The sequence below is a fragment of the Salvia splendens genome, chromosome 4 (assembly GCF_004379255.2).
Source record: "Salvia splendens isolate huo1 chromosome 4, SspV2, whole genome shotgun sequence".
NCBI classification, from domain to species: Eukaryota; Viridiplantae; Streptophyta; class Magnoliopsida; order Lamiales; family Lamiaceae; genus Salvia; species Salvia splendens.
In genome coordinates this window covers 30250042-30271760 of record NC_056035.1, presented here as the reverse complement: position 1 = coordinate 30271760, position 21719 = coordinate 30250042, and the positions used below count along the sequence as shown (strand labels likewise).

At 36.5% G+C, this 21719-nt stretch overlaps 3 protein-coding genes across 3 annotated transcripts; 2 read left to right on the top strand and 1 right to left on the bottom strand.

Annotated features, from left to right (window-relative positions):
- The first annotated feature begins 1210 nt into the window (after positions 1-1210).
- On the top strand, positions 1211-1844 carry LOC121800947 (putative EG45-like domain containing protein 1). Its single transcript, XM_042200434.1, has 2 exons — positions 1211-1316; positions 1570-1844. The coding sequence occupies exons 1-2, from the start codon at positions 1211-1213 to the stop codon at positions 1842-1844; spliced, it is 381 nt and encodes a 126-aa protein (XP_042056368.1).
- A 2185-nt stretch (positions 1845-4029) lies between these two features.
- Positions 4030-4490, top strand: LOC121800946 (EG45-like domain containing protein). Its single transcript, XM_042200433.1, has 2 exons — positions 4030-4132; positions 4213-4490. Exons 1-2 carry the CDS (start codon positions 4030-4032, stop codon positions 4488-4490), a joined length of 381 nt encoding a protein of 126 aa, XP_042056367.1.
- A 3792-nt stretch (positions 4491-8282) lies between these two features.
- LOC121801608 (RING-H2 finger protein ATL13-like) lies at positions 8283-9875 on the bottom strand. Its single transcript, XM_042201135.1, has one exon. The coding sequence runs from the start codon at positions 9680-9682 to the stop codon at positions 8429-8431; it is 1254 nt and encodes a 417-aa protein (XP_042057069.1). The 5' UTR covers positions 9683-9875; the 3' UTR covers positions 8283-8428.
- Between the last annotated feature and the right edge of the window lie 11844 nt (positions 9876-21719).

The window sequence follows — 21719 nt, the reverse complement described above, 5'->3', positions numbered from 1 at the left end:
ATAGTACTTAATTAGACTCAAGAAGTTAAGTGCGTGGTCATTTTAGTGTTCTTGGATCGTTTTAGTGTTCTCGGATCGTGAATGCATTCCTAAGTGCGTGGTCATTTTAGTGTCCATTGAGTTCACCAAGTAGTGGCTTGACAAAACCAGTTTTCAGTAAAAATATATTTCAACACCTGTCCACTGAGTACACCAAGTACTCCGCCCTGCATATGTATTAGAAATGTGCAGGTTGGGTAGTGATGAAGGCGGGCGGTGTTGAGCACATGCGATGAAGATCCTTCGATAGAATAGTACTTGGATGCATCGTGTGTCCATACACGATGTCATTTGCTCTTGACTCTTCCGCTGCAACGTAAAAGTCGAGACTTTATTCTCTTGTATCATGCACTCTGATTTATATTCTGAGAGTTATTTCAGTTCTTGTTCAGTTGTGCCACAGTTTTCCCCTTTCTTCCCCGCTTCTATCATCCTCCCCAAGTCGCGATCAACCGGACTTTCTATCCTTAGAAAGTGCGGTCGTGACAATTCTCTCTCTCATATTTTATCCATTTTTTCTTTTTTTTTTCTTATACTTTACCAATTTTTTATAAAAATACGTGTCGTCCATAAAAGGACCTTTTTTGTGAACGGAGGGAGTATCATTTTATTGTCGAAATATATAATTTTTGCTAAAAATATCATTTTATGCAAGCAGAATATCAATTATATTGATATCATTTTTATATATACAAAATATCATTTTATAGAACATAATTATTTTATATATGCTGAAAGAATATATTTTATTAAATATAAACATCATTTTTAACAAAAATACTATATTTTATTTATAAAAGATTGGTATTATATTATCATCATAAATATGTGTTATTATGTAATCACATCCCTTTATATATACATTGATTTCTTTGATGACAATTATTCAGTTTTTGTGTTGGATATAAATTAGAATCATTTATTCAGTATTTGTGATGGATATAAATTAGAATTCAAGTCTATGACAACTGGCACAAAATCAGTTTTATGACATTTATTTTAAAATGCAGTATATTATGACATTTATTTTAAATTGCAGTATTTAAATGTGGTAAAAGGTCGGTTTATAGATTGAGTTAGTTGTAATGTCAGCTTATATAAAATATCACAACCTTAATGTAATAGTAGCAATACACTATTTTTCTAGCAGTGTTAACATTGAAAAAAAAACATGGCTTCTCAATTGACGTTCACAATGTTTTTTGCAGTTGTTGCTCTTTTATTATCAGTGGCTTTTGCTATACCAGGAACAGCCACTTTCTACACACAATACGTTCGTATGTGAATCTCTTTTCACACTCTTTCAAATTTTAAGTTTAATAAATGCATGTTAATTTAGTGATAACGAAATTGAGCGATCATAATTAATTTTTATATTGTATAATATGACTTAAAACTGTTTAATAATGACCCTTTGTGTTATTAGTTAATTATTGACCATTAAATTAGGAAATCTCGTAGTCAGATAATGGTCTAGATTTTGTATTGAGATTAATTTTTGTATTAGATCATTTTCCGGATGAATTGCAGCTTCAGCATGTTATGGGAACCAAGACAATGGAGTGATGATAGCTGCAGCAAGTGATGCTCTATGGAACAATGGTGCTATTTGTGGCAAAGTATTAGTCGTTACATGCACTGAAGTACCAACAACTTTGTATCCGAATTGCACCGGGCTGAGCGTGACGGTGAAGATCGTCGATCACTGCCCCGGGTGTGGCGGGACCCTAAATCTCTCTAAAGAAGTCTTCTCAGCAATTGCTAATCCCGCTGCTGGGGTTGTCAACATTGACTATTATTGGTAAGAAACCACCTTAATTTACACACCAAATTCTATGATTTAAAATCATATTACAAAAATAATGTTGATTTTGCCACAAATATTGTTAGAGATTTAATATTTAAATGAAAACTAACCTAAAATCAAACCCTATATTGAGTGGCCTACTTTTCGTTGCTATATCTATATATAATTAATTCATTTTGTTAACGTTTTTATATTCAGATACAACTGTAATATTATTTATTTTATTTGAAACGATTGATTAGAATCTTTCTATATTTGTGAAATTATAAATACTGTATTTTTATTATCTTCTCTATCATATTTAAATATTTTTTTAAAAATATGATATTCTCGTTTAGTCTTTCGACTAAAAGAGATCTATGATTCAACCCTTAATAGGACCATATTTTTTCAATTTATATTTTTTTTATTATCAAGAAGTAAAATCATAATATTTCTATTATCAAAAAAAGTCAAAAATATTTCTACTTTACCTATATTACTTTTGTATTTTAAATTAAATTCAATACTTTTTCTCACACTTATTATATCTTTTACAAAACTCATTGTTTACAATTGTTAAATATTTAATTTTTTGTAATGTAATGAGGAGTGACATTGGTACGTGTTTATGCATTTTTTTTAACTCAACTAAAGTTTTAGATGAATAATGCATATGTGCAAGCTAATGCATCTCATTAAAAATTAAGCATAATCTTATTTTGTTGGGTGCATTTTATTTTGAGTAATAAAAAAATGAGTATAATATTAATTGAAAATGGCTAATGCACTATATATGTTCCACATATTATATTAATTGAGACATTTTACAAACTTATATTCTCTATTAGTTAAATAAATTAAAATATTTTATAGCAGAACATTTTGAATAACATATACCCGATCTCAATTTCCTTATATATATTCTGATCGATTTATTTCTTAACAATATTATTTAATTAGTTTTTATTATCTTTACAGGGGATGATCCAATATTTAAGAAGATTCAAGAATAATGTTTGGAGCAATTATAATACCAGCCTTTCTATTTCAGTTAGTTGAGTTCTAGGCATAAGCACAATCTTTTGGAATATATGATGAAATCCAGATATCAATTTTATCGTCTTCGTGGTAATGAAATAATTATGTTGTATATAATAAATTGTTAAGCGAGAATTTTGATGAACCAATAAAATTGTTACAGAATTCGACATTTGATTACAATGTGGATGTGATTGATGCAAACAAAATCGAAACTACACGTCAAAATCGAAGTTTAATAGTGGTAACTATTTTTTTGAGGACAAATATTTGGTATAGTATTTTTTTACCATACAAATTTAAGGAACGCTACCAACAGTTTATGTATTCTTGTAAGGTACGCCTACTTTGGGGATATCAATCAAGGCATACAAACAATATGAATTAGAGAGAATCCATTTGGATTTGGGCATTTGGCGTTTGCTATAATATAAATAGTACCTAATTATATAATAATAGACTGACATAACAAAATAAATTAATGTAAGTGAGATAAGTAATTTAAAAAGTGAAGAAATACTAATAAATATGAGTTCATGAAAGCAGTTCTCATCCTTTGTGTTAGTTTTAAATTTTGAGGATTTTAGATTAATGATAAATCATAACAAATTGAAAGTTTATGCATTATTATGGAGTACCAAATTCTAACTTGTGTGCAATTTATGAATTTGGTGAAACTTTTTGTGTATTTTAGAAATTAACAATCAATCTTATCCATATATCTTAACAAACACATGGTCATGCATAATTGATTTAAAAGTTTTCGTTTATAAATATCAATTTTTATCCTTTATAAATATAATTATTTTTATTCATATACTCACTTCTCTGTATATATTTTTTATTTTAATTTGATGTTACGAGCCCGTAATTTTTATTTAAAGATTTACGTAATTACAACATTTTTCTTAGAATTATGACAAAAAATTTTAATATATTATAAAAAGCACAGTTCATTTAATTAATTACTAATGGACTAATATAGAGACAATAAAAATATAAATGTCCAATGATACAAACAAAGATCGCCTATATATAGTCCATCTTACTAGTTATATCACACCAACATCATATTCTGAAATACTTCCAACTCAGATTTTCCTTCCAAACTCGAAACATATAGTTTCTCTTTGTATTTTATAAGTATAAAGAAATATTTATAAATGACAATTGCTCGTGTTATGATCGTGTTGACAATCGCCTCAAGCCTTTTCTGTATGGTCTTAGCCAAATCAGGAAAAGCCACATTCTACACTGAATACACACGTAATTTTCTCTCTTTCAATTTGCTCACAATATAAATAATTAATTCAAATTTTTAACTTGTTTTTAAAATTCTTTTTTAGCATCGGCATGCTATGGAAACAAGGGAGAAAGTACGATGATAGCGGCTGCTAACCCAAGTTTATACGATAACGGGAAAGCTTGTGGGAAAAGGTACAAAATAAGGTGCAGGGGTGGCACCAACCACGGCGACAAACCATGTCGGAAAGGTTATGTCACGGTGAAGATCATCGATCTCTGCCCTGACTGCACAGATGATCAACTTGATCTCTCCCAACAAGCGTTTCAAAAGATCGCCAATCCTGATGCTGGTGTTGTTCGTATTAACTATGTCAAGTAATTCACTAATTTGATAGTATTAATTTTATAAATTGAACAAATTATGTTTCTAATATTCTTGGGTATATAAGAGCAATTTGACCGAAGCGATTAATTAATCGTCTAGTTTAATTCGTTAGTGAACTAATTAGAAGTTTCTAGGTAATTGAATTAGTTTTTCTTGTTTAGTTGTCGTTTATTTGAATATTTTATTTTATTTTTTCGCCAATATATTTCCTTCTCTATGAGTTGCAATATTCTTGATGACAATTTTTTTTATGATGTTGCAATTTGCAGAGTGTAAGAGGACCATCGAGTTCACAAATAAGCATCCAAGACTATGTAATTTGGTTTATTGAATAAGAGAATTTGGAATCACCAATATTCTCGTTGGCTGTTGCAATCATGTGGTGTAATTGTATGTTGTTAGTGGTAATAATATGAAAGGTATAGTGGGAAAATAAAATCTTTTTTTCCGAAAGTATCTTTTTATAGTTACTTTATATTACGTTGAAATTAATAGAGATACAAATCAATTCGTATAATTTATATGAAATTTTCCTTGCGTTTAGGTTTTGTACTATTAAATATAAACAATCTAAGATTTAGTAGTGGCATCTAGAATGGGAAACCAAAAAAAATCATAGTCAATATTGTTCTTGTTTCTTTTGGCATTTATACAGCAAAATTGTATGTTTGGAGGAAATTTGGGCTCATTCAAATGACACACACACTCTATAGACTCTCGCGCACACACACTACACTTATTATATATACACACATACACACACTGCACTCTGCGCACAAGCGCACACACACTACACACACTGCACATAAACATTCACACAAATTCAAATACACATACTCCGCGCACACACTGCACACCGTGAATACACACATTCACAAGGCTGCATGGAGCAGTGCAAACCAAGCGACTCGCCGGGTTTGCAAGGCATGCAAACCTGGCGACCCGCCAGTTGTGTACGATATTTTTAAAGCAGTTCACCAGCGAGTCTCCATCTCACCCATACCAACTCGGCGACCCGCCATACTTGTTCGGAGACGTGTTTTAGCATGTGTTTTTAGCTTTTTTTGAACTATTTTCCCACCCTAGCATAAATACTACACTAGGGTTTGTTCTTGGGCAGATTTTGAACATTGTAAACACCCTAAAGACTCATTTTGAGCATCCATCTTCATCTTTGAAGATTTTATCCAAAATCCCTTGTGGTTGCATTTTAATCTATTGTCGGGCTTAGATCGAATGTTAAGGTATGCAATTCTAGTTCTTGTGTTGCTAGTTTTCTGGAGCCATTAGATTCTTGCTTTTGTGAAACTTGCTCTGGATTGTCTTCATTGTTTTGTAGAAGGTCCATAGGTTCCAAGCATCCATCTAAATCATAACACCTTCATCTTCTTCCTCTTCCACCATTTTTATTGTTTCATTTCTTGTTGGGTTTGTTGGGTTATTGAAATTTTTGCAAGAGCAAGTCCGGGGCAAACATATGTGTCTTGAATCCCTAAGATTCACGTTACGCAATGGTAATTGAGTAGGTGTTGGTTTTGTTATTGCATTGATTAATGTACTTACGTGGTTCGTTTATATCCCCAAGAGGTGTTTGAAAAATAAATTACTATTTAGAAAATCGGTCGATTGGGATTTAATTCCAAGAATAATAATAAGTAAACGTATACTCCCTCCGTCCGCGAATAGGAGTCCCCGTTTTTCCATTTTAGTCTGTCCGCGAATAGGAGTCCTGGTTCACTTTTACCATAAATGGTAATAGGGTCTCACCTTCCACTAACTCATTCCACTCACATTTCATTTAAAACTAATACTCCATCTGTCCCATTACATATGAAACATTTGGTTTTCAGCACGAGATTTTATATAGTGTTGTTTTGTGAGTTAATGTAGAGAGAGTAAAGTAAGAGAGAATAAAAAGTAGAAAGAGTGTTGTTTCCATTTTTAGAAATGTTTCATTTTTAATGGAACAACCCAAAAAGGAAAAAGTTTCATTTCTAATGGTACTGAGGGAGTATATACAAGTGGGACCCCTATTCCACTAACTTTATTTCACCCATTTTTCTTAACATTTGTTAAAACTTGTGCCGCCAAAAAATGGGACTCCTAATGACGGACAAAGAGAGTATATATTAATATACAATCTCAAACTAGACCATTCTTGGAAAAAAATACGTCGCATTAACTAATTTAGAGTCTATTGAAGACTACAGATTAATTAACCTATATTATTATCTTATACACAGAAAATAATTAAATTAAAGTGGTAATACGGGTTGTCTGTAATCTTAGACGGGTGGTCAATGTTTCTTCTATGGTGGTATAAGGGTATATTCATTTGTACTTGATTAAATTATGTACTCCTCCATATAGTAATAATCCAATATAGTGAGGTCCAATCCAACCACATAGACCCTTAAACTAACCCATCACACAACTTTATAAATAGGAGATGAAGGAATGTATAAAACCTAAGTATTTTAACCTAGCCTTCGTATCAAAGGATTTTGACCTAGTGACCACAAGGTGTAATTTTAACCCTCTCATCTAATAGAGATGTCGAAAATTCTCTTCCTCTTATGGTCTTGTTCTTCTCATTCAAGATATCTCTTAGTTTCTAACAAGTTTCTTCCATAAAAAAGTTAGATCTAAAGTTTGAGATATTGGTAAGAATATCTGTGGTCTACTATTCAGACACGACTCATGAAGAATATGCACATCCTAATTACTCAGTTCCACGAGAATATATAATTTTTTATTTTAGAAATTATTTTCTCTCTAATGAGATTAGACTCATTTTCCATTAACTATAATTTTAATTATTTTTTTTTCTATCTCTCTTACTTTATCAAATTTACATTAAAACTCGTGTTTAACAAAAGTGTTTATCAAATTACTATATACTTCCGATTAATTTTAATACTAATAAAAAGTGAATCACTACGTAACATCTTCTATCTTATTGGTATATTCCTTTTTTAATAAATTTCATTATGTTTTGCGTTGAACTTTGAAAAAAATATCTAAGGACTCTTTATCTCAATGGGTCCACGTTTCAATCCAATTGATATCCATAGCCCAACATATGATGTTACATTCGACAATCGCACTTCTGAAGGCCATATCAAAATAAATGCCTAGCAAAACAAGTCATTTGTATTTAATTCAGAAAGAGCAAAAGACGTAGATAACGATATCTTAGAGTATAATGATCAAATATTAGTAGATTAACAGTAGCCATTGTGGCAGGACTTGTATCTTTTCAACTCCACCACACCTAAACTTGAAAATCAGCAACCAACTTAGCAATCAATCTGTTTTCGCACCAAATATATCCCCGTTGAAATCCATGTTTCTTCCAAGTTTTTAACTACCAAATTTTGACATACTATAAATTTATACCTGGATCTGATGCTCACAACCACCAAACCTTTGACAAAATTCGTTGGATTTTTTTTTAATTTTTCAAAAAGAAAAAAAAATTATAAATCAATGTAGAGAAATGAAGAGTGAGGCAACTGAGTTTTCAAATCAAATTAATAGGTGAGAATAAATGCTCCAAACTAACTAGTACAGTTCTCGCCTTACAACTTAAATGCTCACATGCTTACAGCAAGGCAAGATTGGGAGCAGAATCATTGAAAATATTGCCAGAAAATATTGGTGAATTAACTACTCATATAGTCACATAATCACTCTTAACACTAATTAAATCACTCTACTAAATAACAGAGCAAGAATCATACTTGTTGCCCGCAGGGTCGCGCAGTTGGTTCCGGAGAGACAGAATTGCAAGAACGTACCATACTTGTTGTATTCCGAAATAAAATTAACATACATGTAGAAACAATTTCAAAGATTTTGTGAAGTGAAGCCAAAAAAATAATTTGTGCTCTAGTTTGCCTAATTTGGATGGAAAATGTGCAACCTAAGGCTTAAAGATCTGTCAAATAGGATGAATGAACAACCTTATTAGGCCTTCCCATGATCCAAAGAAGAGTCCTCCTTGCAAATGATGGTGGATTTATCTGAGAATCCAAACTGTTGCACCTCCCAACCACACCTCCCCACCTCTCCGACGTCGCCCGCCTCGTGTCCCCCCTGCCCCTCTCCACCGGGAACCGGAACGAAACCGCCCTCCTCGACGCCTCCACCGAAAAACTCTCCTTATTGCCTCTCCTATCAAGCGACTTAGCACCAGCATTGTCACTTTGAAGAACCTTAAACGCTTCGAAGTCGTTGAATTCCCGCCTCGAATCACACCCACCGCACTCCGAAATCGCCGGCCGCCGCCCCGGCGTCAGCTGCAGCGGCGGCTTCTTGCTATGCTGCTTCTTTATAGGAGTCCTGATCGGGACCTGCAGCGACGATTTCTCGTCCATAACATAAGCAAAGGAGCCCATGGAGAAGCACCTCCTCGCATCAAAAGCCCCATTACTACTCCCTTCTTCTTCTTCTTCTCCTCCACCTTCCACATTCTTGAATTTCCCCAGCTTCACCGCCACAACTCTCTTGCTCCGATCCTCCTCATTATTTGCTGATTCAATCTCGGTAGCGACCTCCGACCTATCGGAGCTCAAGCGCGCGATCTCCCGGGAGCTCTCGCTCCCGGACTCAAGAACGAGCACAATGGGAGGTCGAACATTGCTCATTGCAGGAAAATCCTGGAGCAAGCACGATCTGCAAATGGGGCAGGTGGAGTGGGAAAGCAGCCACGTGTCGATGCAGTCCATGTGGAAAGCGTGGCTGCATTTCGGGAGCAGCCTGAGCTTGTCCTCAGCCTCGAATTCACAGAGACACACAGCGCAATCGAAGGGATCCTTCACGCCGATGATTGAGTCATAATTGAAGACGGGGAGAGTGTCGATGAAGGACTGATCGACGCCGGCGTCGTGGAGATTGAAGAGCTGCTGGAGCTGGCCTTGAAGCGCGGTGACATCGTCCATTTCATCGGGATCCCTGTTTGCGGGGCGGAGGAGAAATCTCACGAGAAGATGGAGCAGGCCGGAGATGAAGAAGATGATGGCTAGGATTATGATTATCAGCAGCATGTTGGGAGTGACCTTGTTGTTCAGATTGAACCCATTTGACTGCGGCGGCGGCGGCGGAGGAGAGAGGAACGGAAGGTATGGGTGTTGGGAGGGGGAAAGATTCGAGCTTTCTTTAATTTCGAAGCTCACCCACCTCATGTTTCTTCACAATGTTGGGAAATTGTGGTAAAGATTCAAACTTTATGCTAAACCCATTTGAGGAGATTTGGAAATGGGAGAGGAGATAAGAGCAAAAGGAAACTGCAAGGTCAAAACTGATAAAAGGGAAATAAAGAGAAGGTGAAGATTTGAATTTGGGTGCAATTAATCCAGCACCCCATTAATATTGGATCGAATTAATCCAATGCCACCCTATGACCCTACTAAAATAATGAAAAGAAAATGGAGTGGGGTTGACTTCGAGGGAAAAGACGAACCCCAAAAACGGTTCCGGTTCGGCGGTTAAACTTCGGGGGAAAGACGAACCCCAATTAGAGATGCCCAACGGTTCCGGTTCCGGCGGTTAACCGCCGAACCGGAACCGTGTTAATTTTTTCGAACCGGAACCGTCGCATTTGGAACCGTGATCCGGTTCCAGCTCAAGATTTTTCGAACCGGAACCGTCACCGAACTGCCGGTTAACCGGCAGTTTCACGGTTCCGATGAGAAAACCGAGGCGGTTTTTGGACCGAAAACTGGCGGTTTTCGGTTCTGGTGCGGAACACGAGGCAGACGGTCGGTTTTGGCGGTGAAACCAGCGGTTCCGACGGTTTTTCGCCAAAACCGCCGGTTTTCCGAAATTCAATTTTTTTAAATTTTGATTTTGAATTCAAATTCATCCCTTATCCCCCCCCCCCCATTTCATGTGTTTTTTATTTACGTTCCGACGACACTTGTAAATTATATTACATTGTTGTATGTTGTATATGTATTGTAAATTGTAATGTATAGTTGTCCGTTACAACTCAAATTCAATAAAATTGATATCATTTTCACCTTATTCGTCTTATTTCAATTTAAATTATCCGTTGTCTTGTTCCAATTTATTGTATAAGTCCAAATTTCAAATTACATAGAAAAAAAACGAACCGTGAAACCGCCGATTTTCGAACCGGAACCGTGTAAACCGTCTGAAAACTGGCGGTTCCGGTTCCGAATTCCTATAAACCGGAACCGTCGGATTTGGAACCGTGGGCAACAATAACCCCAATCCACAATTAAGTCTACTATAGCAAAATTTATTTAATAATTTAATTTGTGAAATGAAACAGAGCAATCTGAGGTATTGTATTTTAAATTTCATGAGGTTATGTAATCACATTCTAAATTCAATAGATCGATTATTCCTGTCTGGGATTTGATTTTATGAAAGTGCATTTGTGGGGAAAGACAAATCTGGCTTAGAGCATCCACAACCGTGCTCTTGCCAGCGGCACGGTTGTGGGCCCGGGCGGTACTATTCATGCCTGCTCTCTGGCAAGAGCACAACACCCACAACTGTGCTCTTCCGCAAGGACGAGCACAATTAATATAAAATTCAATTACACAAAAACATTTTCATAATACTAAAATTCATTAAAAAAACCACAATAAAAATAACAAATTACAAATAAAATAAAAAGACATAATTAAAATCCTAAAAATTAAAAATTACATAATTAAAATACTAAAAATTAAAAATTACATAATTAAACTCCTAAAAATTAAAAATTACATAATTATTGGCTAATATAACCCGAGGAAGACTACGCATCCGGCGGCACCAACCCCAATTGTTTTTGGAGACCCAATATCATGGACTCGTGCGAGTTGGCTAGCCACTTCTTCGCCGGCGTCGGATAGGGATGCCGACCGTGAGCGTTTGGAGGAGCCGCTAGAGGAGGATGTTATGCCTCCCTTATACTTCGGGTGCGTCCGCGTCTCCTGCCAAACGTTAAGATATTTGAACGACTTACCGTTCATGGATTGGTAGGTGCTCAGCGAGGCGGTGATGATGTCGACCTCGCTTCGGCCGCTCCCGGCATTCCGGGACTCCTGGATGAAATAGCCGTTGAACTTGCCAATTTCTTCGTTGGCTCGGCCGATGCAGTTGCGCACCATACTCTCGTTGCGCTCGATCGTTCCCGGCGGCCGGTGTGCATTGTACCGGCTAGAGACGCGCCACCAAAAGTGATCGCCGGATTGGTTCGTTCCAACCACCGCATCTTCGGAGATTTCCAAGTACGCCTTAAACAATCTTTCCATCTCCGCCGGTGAGTACGGTGTGCGGACACCGGCGCGAGATGGAGGATTCGGCATTTGGGAAGGGGCGCGAGGCCTAGGCTCCGGTGTCCACCCGTAGCGCCCATCGGAGGCACCTTGATCGTCGATTGGGTATGGCCGGTAGCCACTCGGAACGCCCGAATCTTGGGTGAGAGGAGGGGCCGAATATTCCGTTTCCGGACTATGAAACGGTTGCGAACCGAACCATTCGGGGTTCCAACCGTGAGAGCCGCTTGGGTTGTCGTCGTTACCGGACATAGTGGTGTTGTAGGGTGTGAGAGGAAGATGAAAATGGATATGAGAGATTGATGATGAGAATTGTGTAGTGAAAGTGTGAATTTTTGGAGTGAAATTGGGGGTATTTATAGATGAAAGTGTGTATTTTTGGGGTAAAAAAAATAAAAAAAAAATTAAAAAGTGGGGAAAAACGGTTATAAACGGATATAATTTTTTGGGGAAGTGAAAATTTTTTTTTTTATTTTTTATCGATTTTTTTTAAAAAAAAATAAAAAAATGTTTGAAACCAACGGCTATGCCGTTGGCGAATGGGAGACCGCCACGTGTGCGTCCGCTGGCACGGACGTGCTCGATACATCGAGCAGCGCCGTGCCAGCGGCGCGGTTGCAGCGGTGGCGGTCCTTCGCCTTGCCGCTGGCACGGACGGCGGTGGCGCCAACCGCCACCGCTGCGGATGCTCTTATGCTGAAAGTCAAAGCTAGATAAAAGTGAAAAGTTTAGTGGAAGTGTTGAATGGACCCCAAAAATAGCTCCATTTCCTGCAATTTTGTTTGTTAATGGACGTCTGCATTTTGTACATCAAATATATTTGTTCCGCCTGTTGAAATAAAAACCCACATGAATCACTTGTTATAGGGTTAGAGACAAGTGAGGTAGTGACGTAGTTTCCTATCTACATTTTTATTTTTATTTTTATTTTGGAACGTCTTACTTTAAATGACATATATATAAATATAGAAATATTATTTTCTCTATTGTTTCCATCTCTCTTACTTATTCTCTATATTTTACTAACAAAATAATACTAAATAAAATTTTGTGTCCCATTAGAAATGTTACACTTAAGACAGAGCCACAGAGGGAGTAGTAAAATTTACAAAAATGAAAAATATTCACTTCAAAACTAATAATTTCATAAGTAAAGCTCATGGATTCAATTTTTTTACTTGTGTTTGGAGGTTGAAAATATCACATACTCCGTTCAACCTTTAAAAACATAATTTTTTAAAAGATATAAATTTTAATACACAATTAACGACCGAGAATGTTGTTCGCTGTTTAACGACTGACACCTCCCTTATGACGCGATTACAACGAGCGACACATTACCCAACATTTGCGCTCCTCATGTCTCGATTGAATATGTCGCCCCGCCGGAAGAGTTTGTAGTTTTTTACTTTTAGGATTTTGATTATGTAATTTTTTATTTTTTAGGAATCTGCAATGTAATTTTTGTGTTTTTTAATGAATTTTTATTAATGAAATATTTTTATGTTAATTATATTTATAAATTGATGAAATGAAATGAAATAGTAGGACTCATAAATAGTTGAACAATATGCATGTATTGTCCCTTAATTAAGGGACGAAATAAAAAATGGTTAAAATAGTATGAGACCTATGAATAATTAAGCGTCAGCTCGCCACGCATATCACAATTATAAATGCTCTAAATAGAAATTGAATAAAATAAAAATCAATAATAGCCCATAACATAAGAACTATTTTTAGTTATTAGAGTTTTGAAAACTGTACGATGAATTCATTGGATTTTAGAATAAGCTCGTGGTCTTCGAATACACTAAGAGAAATACATAATTTTTACAAAATAAATAAATATATAATATAATGATTAATCCTACTTCTTTTCCAGGCAACATAACTCACTGCCAAAGTTCATTGATGAGCATTTATTGTGTAATGTACAATATTGATTTCAATCTTGAGTCCCTCCAAGTATGTCCACTTGTTTTGGTTTTTTTGTAGGACATATTTTAGAATCGCCAAATTAACAGTATAAAATATCATTTTTATGGGTGTAAAGTTTAACAAACAGAATATGAATACAAATATTGAGGGCCCAAGAAATAATATTGTACTACGGATTTAAATAATTAGTTGAATATTTTTGTTTATTCTCAGGTAGAAATTTTACATCCCACAGTAACTTAGTAGTGCCATGCTTGTAGTTGTATACAATATTGTTAGTTTATTTTTATTTCTTTTAACACACAACACATACATTGGAGTTCGTGATACATTTGGCAAGCTAACTAGCCCTTCCCAAACCCTCGTGGCTCGTGAACTAGCCTCCCTCCAGCCGGATTCGGTCTCGTGAACTAGCCTTGGTCAGGCTCGTAGACCAGCGCTGTCTAGGACGGGTCAAGGCTCATCAGCTTGCCAAGCCCCAAGGCAACAAGCCTTGTAAAGGCCCACATGAGAAATTAATCCCAGGTTGCACCATCCAGGATTCGAACTCAAGACCTCCTGGATGGGCAGTATCCTTGCCTCCCTTCTCAACCAGTTGAGCTAGGAGTCATGGATATATTGTTTGTTTATCTTATATACATTAAAACATTTATGAAATAGCCTTCTATTACAACGGCATGCAACAATGATGTACCATACAATATTAATTAAAGATGAATAGAGTGTACTCTGACACATCATATATTAATATAGTGTACTCTGACACATCATATCTTTCATTAATATATGATGTGTCAGTCTGTCAGAGTACACTATATTCATCTTTAATTAATATTGTATGGTACATCATTGTTGCATGCCGTTGTAATAGAAGGCTATTTCATGAATGTTTTATTGTACTCTGACAATTGTTTATCTTATATACATTAAAACATTCATGCCTTCTATTACAACGGCATGCAACAATAATGTACCATACAGTATTAATTAAAGATGAATATAGTGTACTATGACACATCATATATTAATGAAAGATGAATATAGTACACTCTTACATGGTTTATTTCTAAAATACAGTATATATAATGTCCTAAATGCACGGTATATAATACCAATAAATGTATGTATTTTTAATTATATCTATGTATAATACTACAATTGCCCAATCGGAAAATTTTATCCTGTCCTATTTGTGTGTAAATAATGAACACAAAATAATTAAATCTTTACCATTTATATTTTTATCTAATAGTTTTGATATAAATTTTAAATTTTTTTAATTCTGCTCTATATATATATATATATATATATATATATATATAGGGTTATGATCAATTGAGATTTTTTAGCATAATTAAGAATTGAGATGCATTATTAGCCACTCATTTTTTTATTAAATGAGTGGTCCAAAATTTGCCACATAGAAAATATTTTTATATCAATTAATTATGAAAGGGCGGAATGGTAATTTCATGATACATTTTATTCGATAAATACTTTTTTTACTTTTAATTATTTATTTTTTAATTTTTTTTTAATTTTTTTAAAAAACATTTTGTCATCTAAATATACAATTCATGTCAACTACGCACATATAATGTCAACTACATATACAATTCATGTCAACTAACACATATAATGTCAACTATGTGTACAATTAATGTCAACTATACGCATATAATGTCAACTATAAGTTGTTGACATTTGAAGTTCGTTTTATTAGATGAGAAGCTCATAGAGTTTTTTGAAGGGTTGTGTTGCTAACTTCATGTTTGTTGTAGTGTATATACTCTACAAAAGTGTGTTTGGTTCGTTCATTTGAGTTATTGCATGTGGCCTAAACCAATGTTTGGTTATATGGTTTGCAAACATGTTTTGTGTGTGCAAATGACACAATTATCCTCAATTTATTAGTACATTTTTATATTAATACAAATACATAGTATAAATCATAAAGATATTCTAAAATAAACTATTAAAATACTAATTTGTATATAAACATAATACTAATAAATTATAAATATAAGAAATGAATACGCGCTACTAAATAAAATTTCAATATTGATTGATTAATTCTTCAAATCTTCTTAAGAAATACTGATAAAAAATTAAAACTTTTCTCCCATACTAGATAAAACCGTTTTTCACTACTATTATCTTCATCATTATATAAATAAAAAATTGAATATTATGTAAAATCAATAATTTTATTAGTGTTAAAATCCTAATCAAAATCCTAATCAAAATCCTATTCCATTTTGACGGAAATCCCAATCAATGGAGTATTATTCTGCCCCTTCCCCTCTCTCACACTCTCTCTTGCTCCATTTTCATTCTCCCACCGCGCATGCTACCTGTAGAAATGGCGGACGGCACCGGTCAAAGCCGCCGCTGGAGCGGGGGCATGCCCTTTGCTGGTTTCGTCAGTAACCACCTCCACAGCTGCCGGAGCCATCTCCGAACCGCCGATAGATTCACTCTCACTAGACCTTCAGCAAGAACTCCCCCCACATCCTAACTCCGCCGTCGAAGAATCCCCACTAATCCAATCCCCTCCTTCCAGCTCCACCGCCTCCCAGCAACCATGAAACTATTACTTTTACTTACCTTCCGGCATATTCGGAGTTTCCCTCTACAGTGAACGCGGATTTGCAGGGGGTGAGAGAGTTGGGTTTCACGAAGGAGGTAAACGGGGAAAAGTAAATAAATCTACCGACGAAGAAGAGCGTGGAGCTCGAAAGTGTAATATGCAACCACAAAATGGTTAGATTTACCGACCTTTACGGAGTTTTCCTCTCGGCGATGCCGGATTTGATGTGTGCCGCCAGTGGGCTTCGAGCAGCGGAGGGGATGGAGAGAGAGAGAGTAAAAGGAGAAGAAGAGGTGTTTTCCGGTGGAACAATGTATCTCCCTCTCACTAAGTGCCACGACCACAACTCCCTAGTTAAAGAAAGCGTAGCTATTTCGCTATTAAACTTACTAAATGGTCTCAAACTCATCATAGATGGTACTTAATTCAAGGGAAACATTATCTGAATATGATAAATGGTACAACCATATCGAATCAGAGTAAATTTCTAGGTGACTAGTCTTTTCTAAAGCAAATTCTAGATCTTGCAGCGGAAGAGTACCAAGAGGATGTAATATGTATGAAGACATACTACATCAGCTACCTTACTTCTTAATTTATTTTCTTTCCCAACACCTCCTCTGCTTCGACAACGATCAACCTGCACATTAAGGAAAAACAATATGCAGGGTTAAGTACTTGGTATACTCAGTGGGATCATGCCGAAAACATTTCTTTTCTAGTTGTCAGCCAAACTTGAGTGAACACGGGGTTTTTCTGAAAACAATTCCCGGTCACTAAAACTTTTATTTCTTTCTGAAAGTAGACTACGCAGTCATATAAACTTCTCATGAAATACCATATCCGATCTGTGTGAACCGGGAATGTGGCCACATTCCACGACAGTCACTGGACCGGCCAACACTAGCGCTAGCACACGGTCCCTATGTGTACAATAGTCCGAGTAGGGTTTGCGGCCCTACTGGGACCCGAATTCGATTTAACTGGTTTGGCATAGCCAACAGATAGGCAATCATAAATAAAACTAGGCATGACAACTCATCTCAAAATATTCATGTTTTCACATAAAACACATTTCTGAAATAAAAGCCCACCTCTTTTGCTTAAACTCTTTCAAACGGGCGCTTCCTGACTTGAGATTACTCGTCGTGCGACGACGTTCCTTTATAACAAATAATATACTTAAATTAGGCATTAAGTAACTATTTATCCTGCATGTATGCATGCCTAAGTGTGTGCTTATTATTTTACTTTCTTCCTTCTAAATTTAGAACTCTTAAATCCTTAATTAAATCAGCGATTTAATTTATTCGGAGTCTTGCTGAACTGCTCGGGTGTAATAAATTCCCGGATTATTTTCCTTAAGTATTTTGTAATACTTACTTGGCTAATAAAAATTCCCATCTAAGTATTTACTTAACACTATTTCAACACGGCTTAATAAATTTCTTTCCTTCCGTGGCTTGGGGAATTTCTCTTCTAAATTCATGAATCTATTTAGGGCGATGAGCACAAAAGTTCCGTGGCCCGAAAGGACTTAAATCTTTGAAGGCTCCCTTCGGCCATAGAAAATAAATTAGGCTTGGCCCGCCCAACGAGACTAAATTTTTCTAAATTAAGGTCCAATCGCGTTTGACCCGGAAGCCCGAGGGATTGATAGCAGGCCCGACTTGATTTTTCTAGTAGTGGCCGGTTTCGTCTTTTTAATTAAAAGGCCCTCATAAAATTAAATGGGAAGGGCCTAACTAAAATTGCCCACTTTTCTTTTTAACTCATTAGCTCAAACTTAATTAAATAGAGGCCCAAAGAAAATTGGCCCAATTGAGAAGGCGCACTCCCTTCCTCACCAGCCGATTCCCCCTCACCTCTCATTTCACATTTTTCCTCAATTCAAAACACTAGCTCCCTTCTTCTCCCTTCCTTGGCGAATTTCACCGCCACACTAGCCGCCACGGACCGTTATATCCGGCGCCATCGGGTCGCCGCCGTTTAGTTCGAGCGGCAATTCTACCATCACCGTTTACTGCGGAGGAAACCCTCTTTCCTCTTGGTCTTTCCGCCGCTGTTAACGCCATCACTGGGGCCCGAGGAACTTGCCGTCAACGTCTTCTCCTCGGCGTCTTGCGTCGGGTACGGCCTATCGGCGCGAAGCCGGTGCCGCCTTCGTCTCCAACCGACGCCGCGGCTGTGTAGCCGTCTCCGTCAGTCTCCCGTCGCTCGAGACAGCACACACACGTGCCGACGTTGCCACCTCTCCAGCGAGCTCGTCACCTCCTCAGTCAGTTTTCCAAGAGCTCGACATTGCAAGCCCGTCGCCGTCGCGGCTATGTCTTCCATGTTCTAGAGCTAAGTCTCTCTCTCTCTTAGTTAGTTTGTGATTTCCCTTCTATTCGGTTTGGAGAAGTGGGGTTCGAGCAGATTTCAAATCCCTAAGCTCACTGTTGAATTAAAGTGCTAATTCTTGTAGATTTCGTTAAAGCATTTTGATAATACTATCACGTTTCTGGAGTTGCTACTCGTCGCTATAAACCCTAGTGTTTTCCTCAGTTATGTAGTGTTCTTGGTGCTATTACTACATGTGACAAGCTTTCATCCTAGGTGATGGTGTTGAGGTGTGGAATGGCTTAACTTCCTCTCATCTTGAGCATGCTATGTGTTGGCTAGAGGCCTATTATGTTGTGCTTAAGTTCTCTATCACTTGGAGAGGGTGTTGATTACTTACTAAGATTGTGTTGGTTTGTGTCTCTGACTCGGCTCCTTCTCCCTCTCCTTAACTTGCTGTATTGCTATTGAGTTGTGTTGATGAGGGAGAATGAGGTCGAGGGATTATCCCTTATATAGAGGGGAATGTAACTGAAAGCCTGTAAGGCTGTTGTGTGTAGGGGTGGGAAATTATATCGCAATACCGAAATACCGGACTTACCGTACCTGAAAAATACCGATTTTTTGGTATACCGCAGTTTCCGGTACGGTATGATACCGTACCGCAGTGTTTCGGTACGGTAACGGTATCAATTTTTCTATACCGCGGTATACTGAATCTTCGGTATATATCAAAAATTCGGTGTACCGCGGTATATATATATATATATATATATATATATATATATATATATATATATATATTTTATATATATATAGGGTCCTGTTAGGGTTAGAGTTTTTAGCTTAATTGAGAATTGAGATGCATTTTCAGCCACTCATCCACAACTTTTTCAAAATGTCAAGTGCAAGTAGATTATGTCAACTCGGGGGTATTATCGTCAATAGCCTGCACATCAAGTGTGCATTTGATTAGATGAGAAGAGTAGGAAAAGGATGGAAAATGCTTACATGGACCACCAGGCCCGTTCGAAAAAAGATGGCCCGCTCGAAATTAATGTTACCTATCCCAATTCAATTGGTAATACTAACCTATGCAAGAGGTGGTTTAGTGTAATAGCCGCGATCTAATTTCTCGGAATTTGAAATAAAGACTAGAATTTCAAGTAGAAAGACGAAAGAGTACTTATTTATATTCTTGAGTACACAAACATGATATTTAGAATTTCCGAGTCAAGCCCAAATTTACAGAATGCTTGACGATGAAAATAAAGGAAAAACGAAATACACAACTCAACTAGCTATTACACGTAGAGCTACTCTATTACAATACGGGGCTACTAGCTTCGGCCCCTTCAACACGAGTTTCGACTTATATTTTTGCGAGGGCCGTCGGGCAGAATGAAAGAGGCTGCAGCCAAGGGAAACTAGCCTCGATCCCTGCCAAACAAAAACCATTAGAAAGAAGGCATGATGATTTGATGTGAAGCACCCCACTTTCACTGAATGAAGACAAAACTTATTAAAGGAAAAGAGAATGCAGGATGCTCTCTCCTGAGTACCTCGGATCTGTCGTGTGCGCCTGGCCACCGGGAGGGGAAGCACGACATCTGCACCCCTATCCTAACCACCCAACTCAGCTTGTACCTGAACCTTCAAACCAGAAACCAATTAAAGTGAGCAAAAGGAGCAGTCTTCAACTGTGGTTGTACAGCAGCCACCATGAATCCACGAGTACACCCCCATAAGCCACCAAAATCAGTTAGAAAAGAACCAGAGGGCCAGAGTACATGCTCTGCAACACCGCAGACAGATCAGCCAATTTGTGCAGCCTAAGGGCCCAGTGACTGCACACACAACTAGGGGTGGGTCGGTACGGTATAACGTACCGACCGTGCCATACCGCATACCGTACCGGAAATTACGGTATGTCAAAATTCCATACCGATACCGTACCGAATTTTTGGTATATCGGAATTCCGGTATACCAAAAATTCAATATGATAATTTTTGATACCGTTACCATACCGTAATAACGGTATGCGGTATGGTAACGGTATACCGAAAAAAACCTATTGTATCCAAATATTTATAAATGTAATATATATATATATATAAATGTAATATATATATATATATATATATATATATATATATATATATATATATATAAATGTAATATATATATTACATTTAAATTTTTTTAGATGTTATTTAATATAATATATATATAAGCGTAATATACATTTTTTAAAATTTAATATAATATATATCCAAAATATTACATATAAATTTTTTTAAATCATAGAGAATTCTATTTTTTTAATTTTTTTAATATAATATATATATATATATATATATATATAAATGTAATATATATATTATAACATATTTAATATTAATATATATATATATATATATAATAATCTATCGGTATACCGGTATACTGCGGTATATCGAATTTTTGATATATACCGAAGATTCGGTATACCGGTATACCGTGGATTCGGTATACCGCGGTATAGAAAAATTGATACTGTTATCGTACCGAAACACTGCGGTACGGTATCATACCGTACCAGAAACTGCGGTATACCGAAAAATCGGTATTTTCGGTATTTTTCCGGTACGGTAAGTCCGGTATTTCGGTATATTTCCCACCCCTACACACAACAGCCTTACAGGCTTTCAGTTACATTCCCCTCTATATAAGGGATAATCCCTCGGCCTCATTCTCCCTCATCACCACAACTCAATAGCAATACATCAAGTTAAGGAGAGGGAGAATGAGCCAAGTCAGAGACAGAAACCAAAGCAATCTAAGTAAGTAATCAACACCCTCTCAAAGTGATAGAGCATATTACACATGTTCATCGATAAGAACTTAAGCACAATATAATAGGCCTCTATCCAACACATAGCATGCTCAAGATGAGAGGAAGTTAAGCCATTCCACACCTCAACACCATCACGTAGGATGAAAGCTTGTCACATGTAGTAATAGCACCAAGAACACTACATAACTGAGGAAATACTAGGGTTTATAGCGACGAGTAGCAACTCCAGAAACGTGAT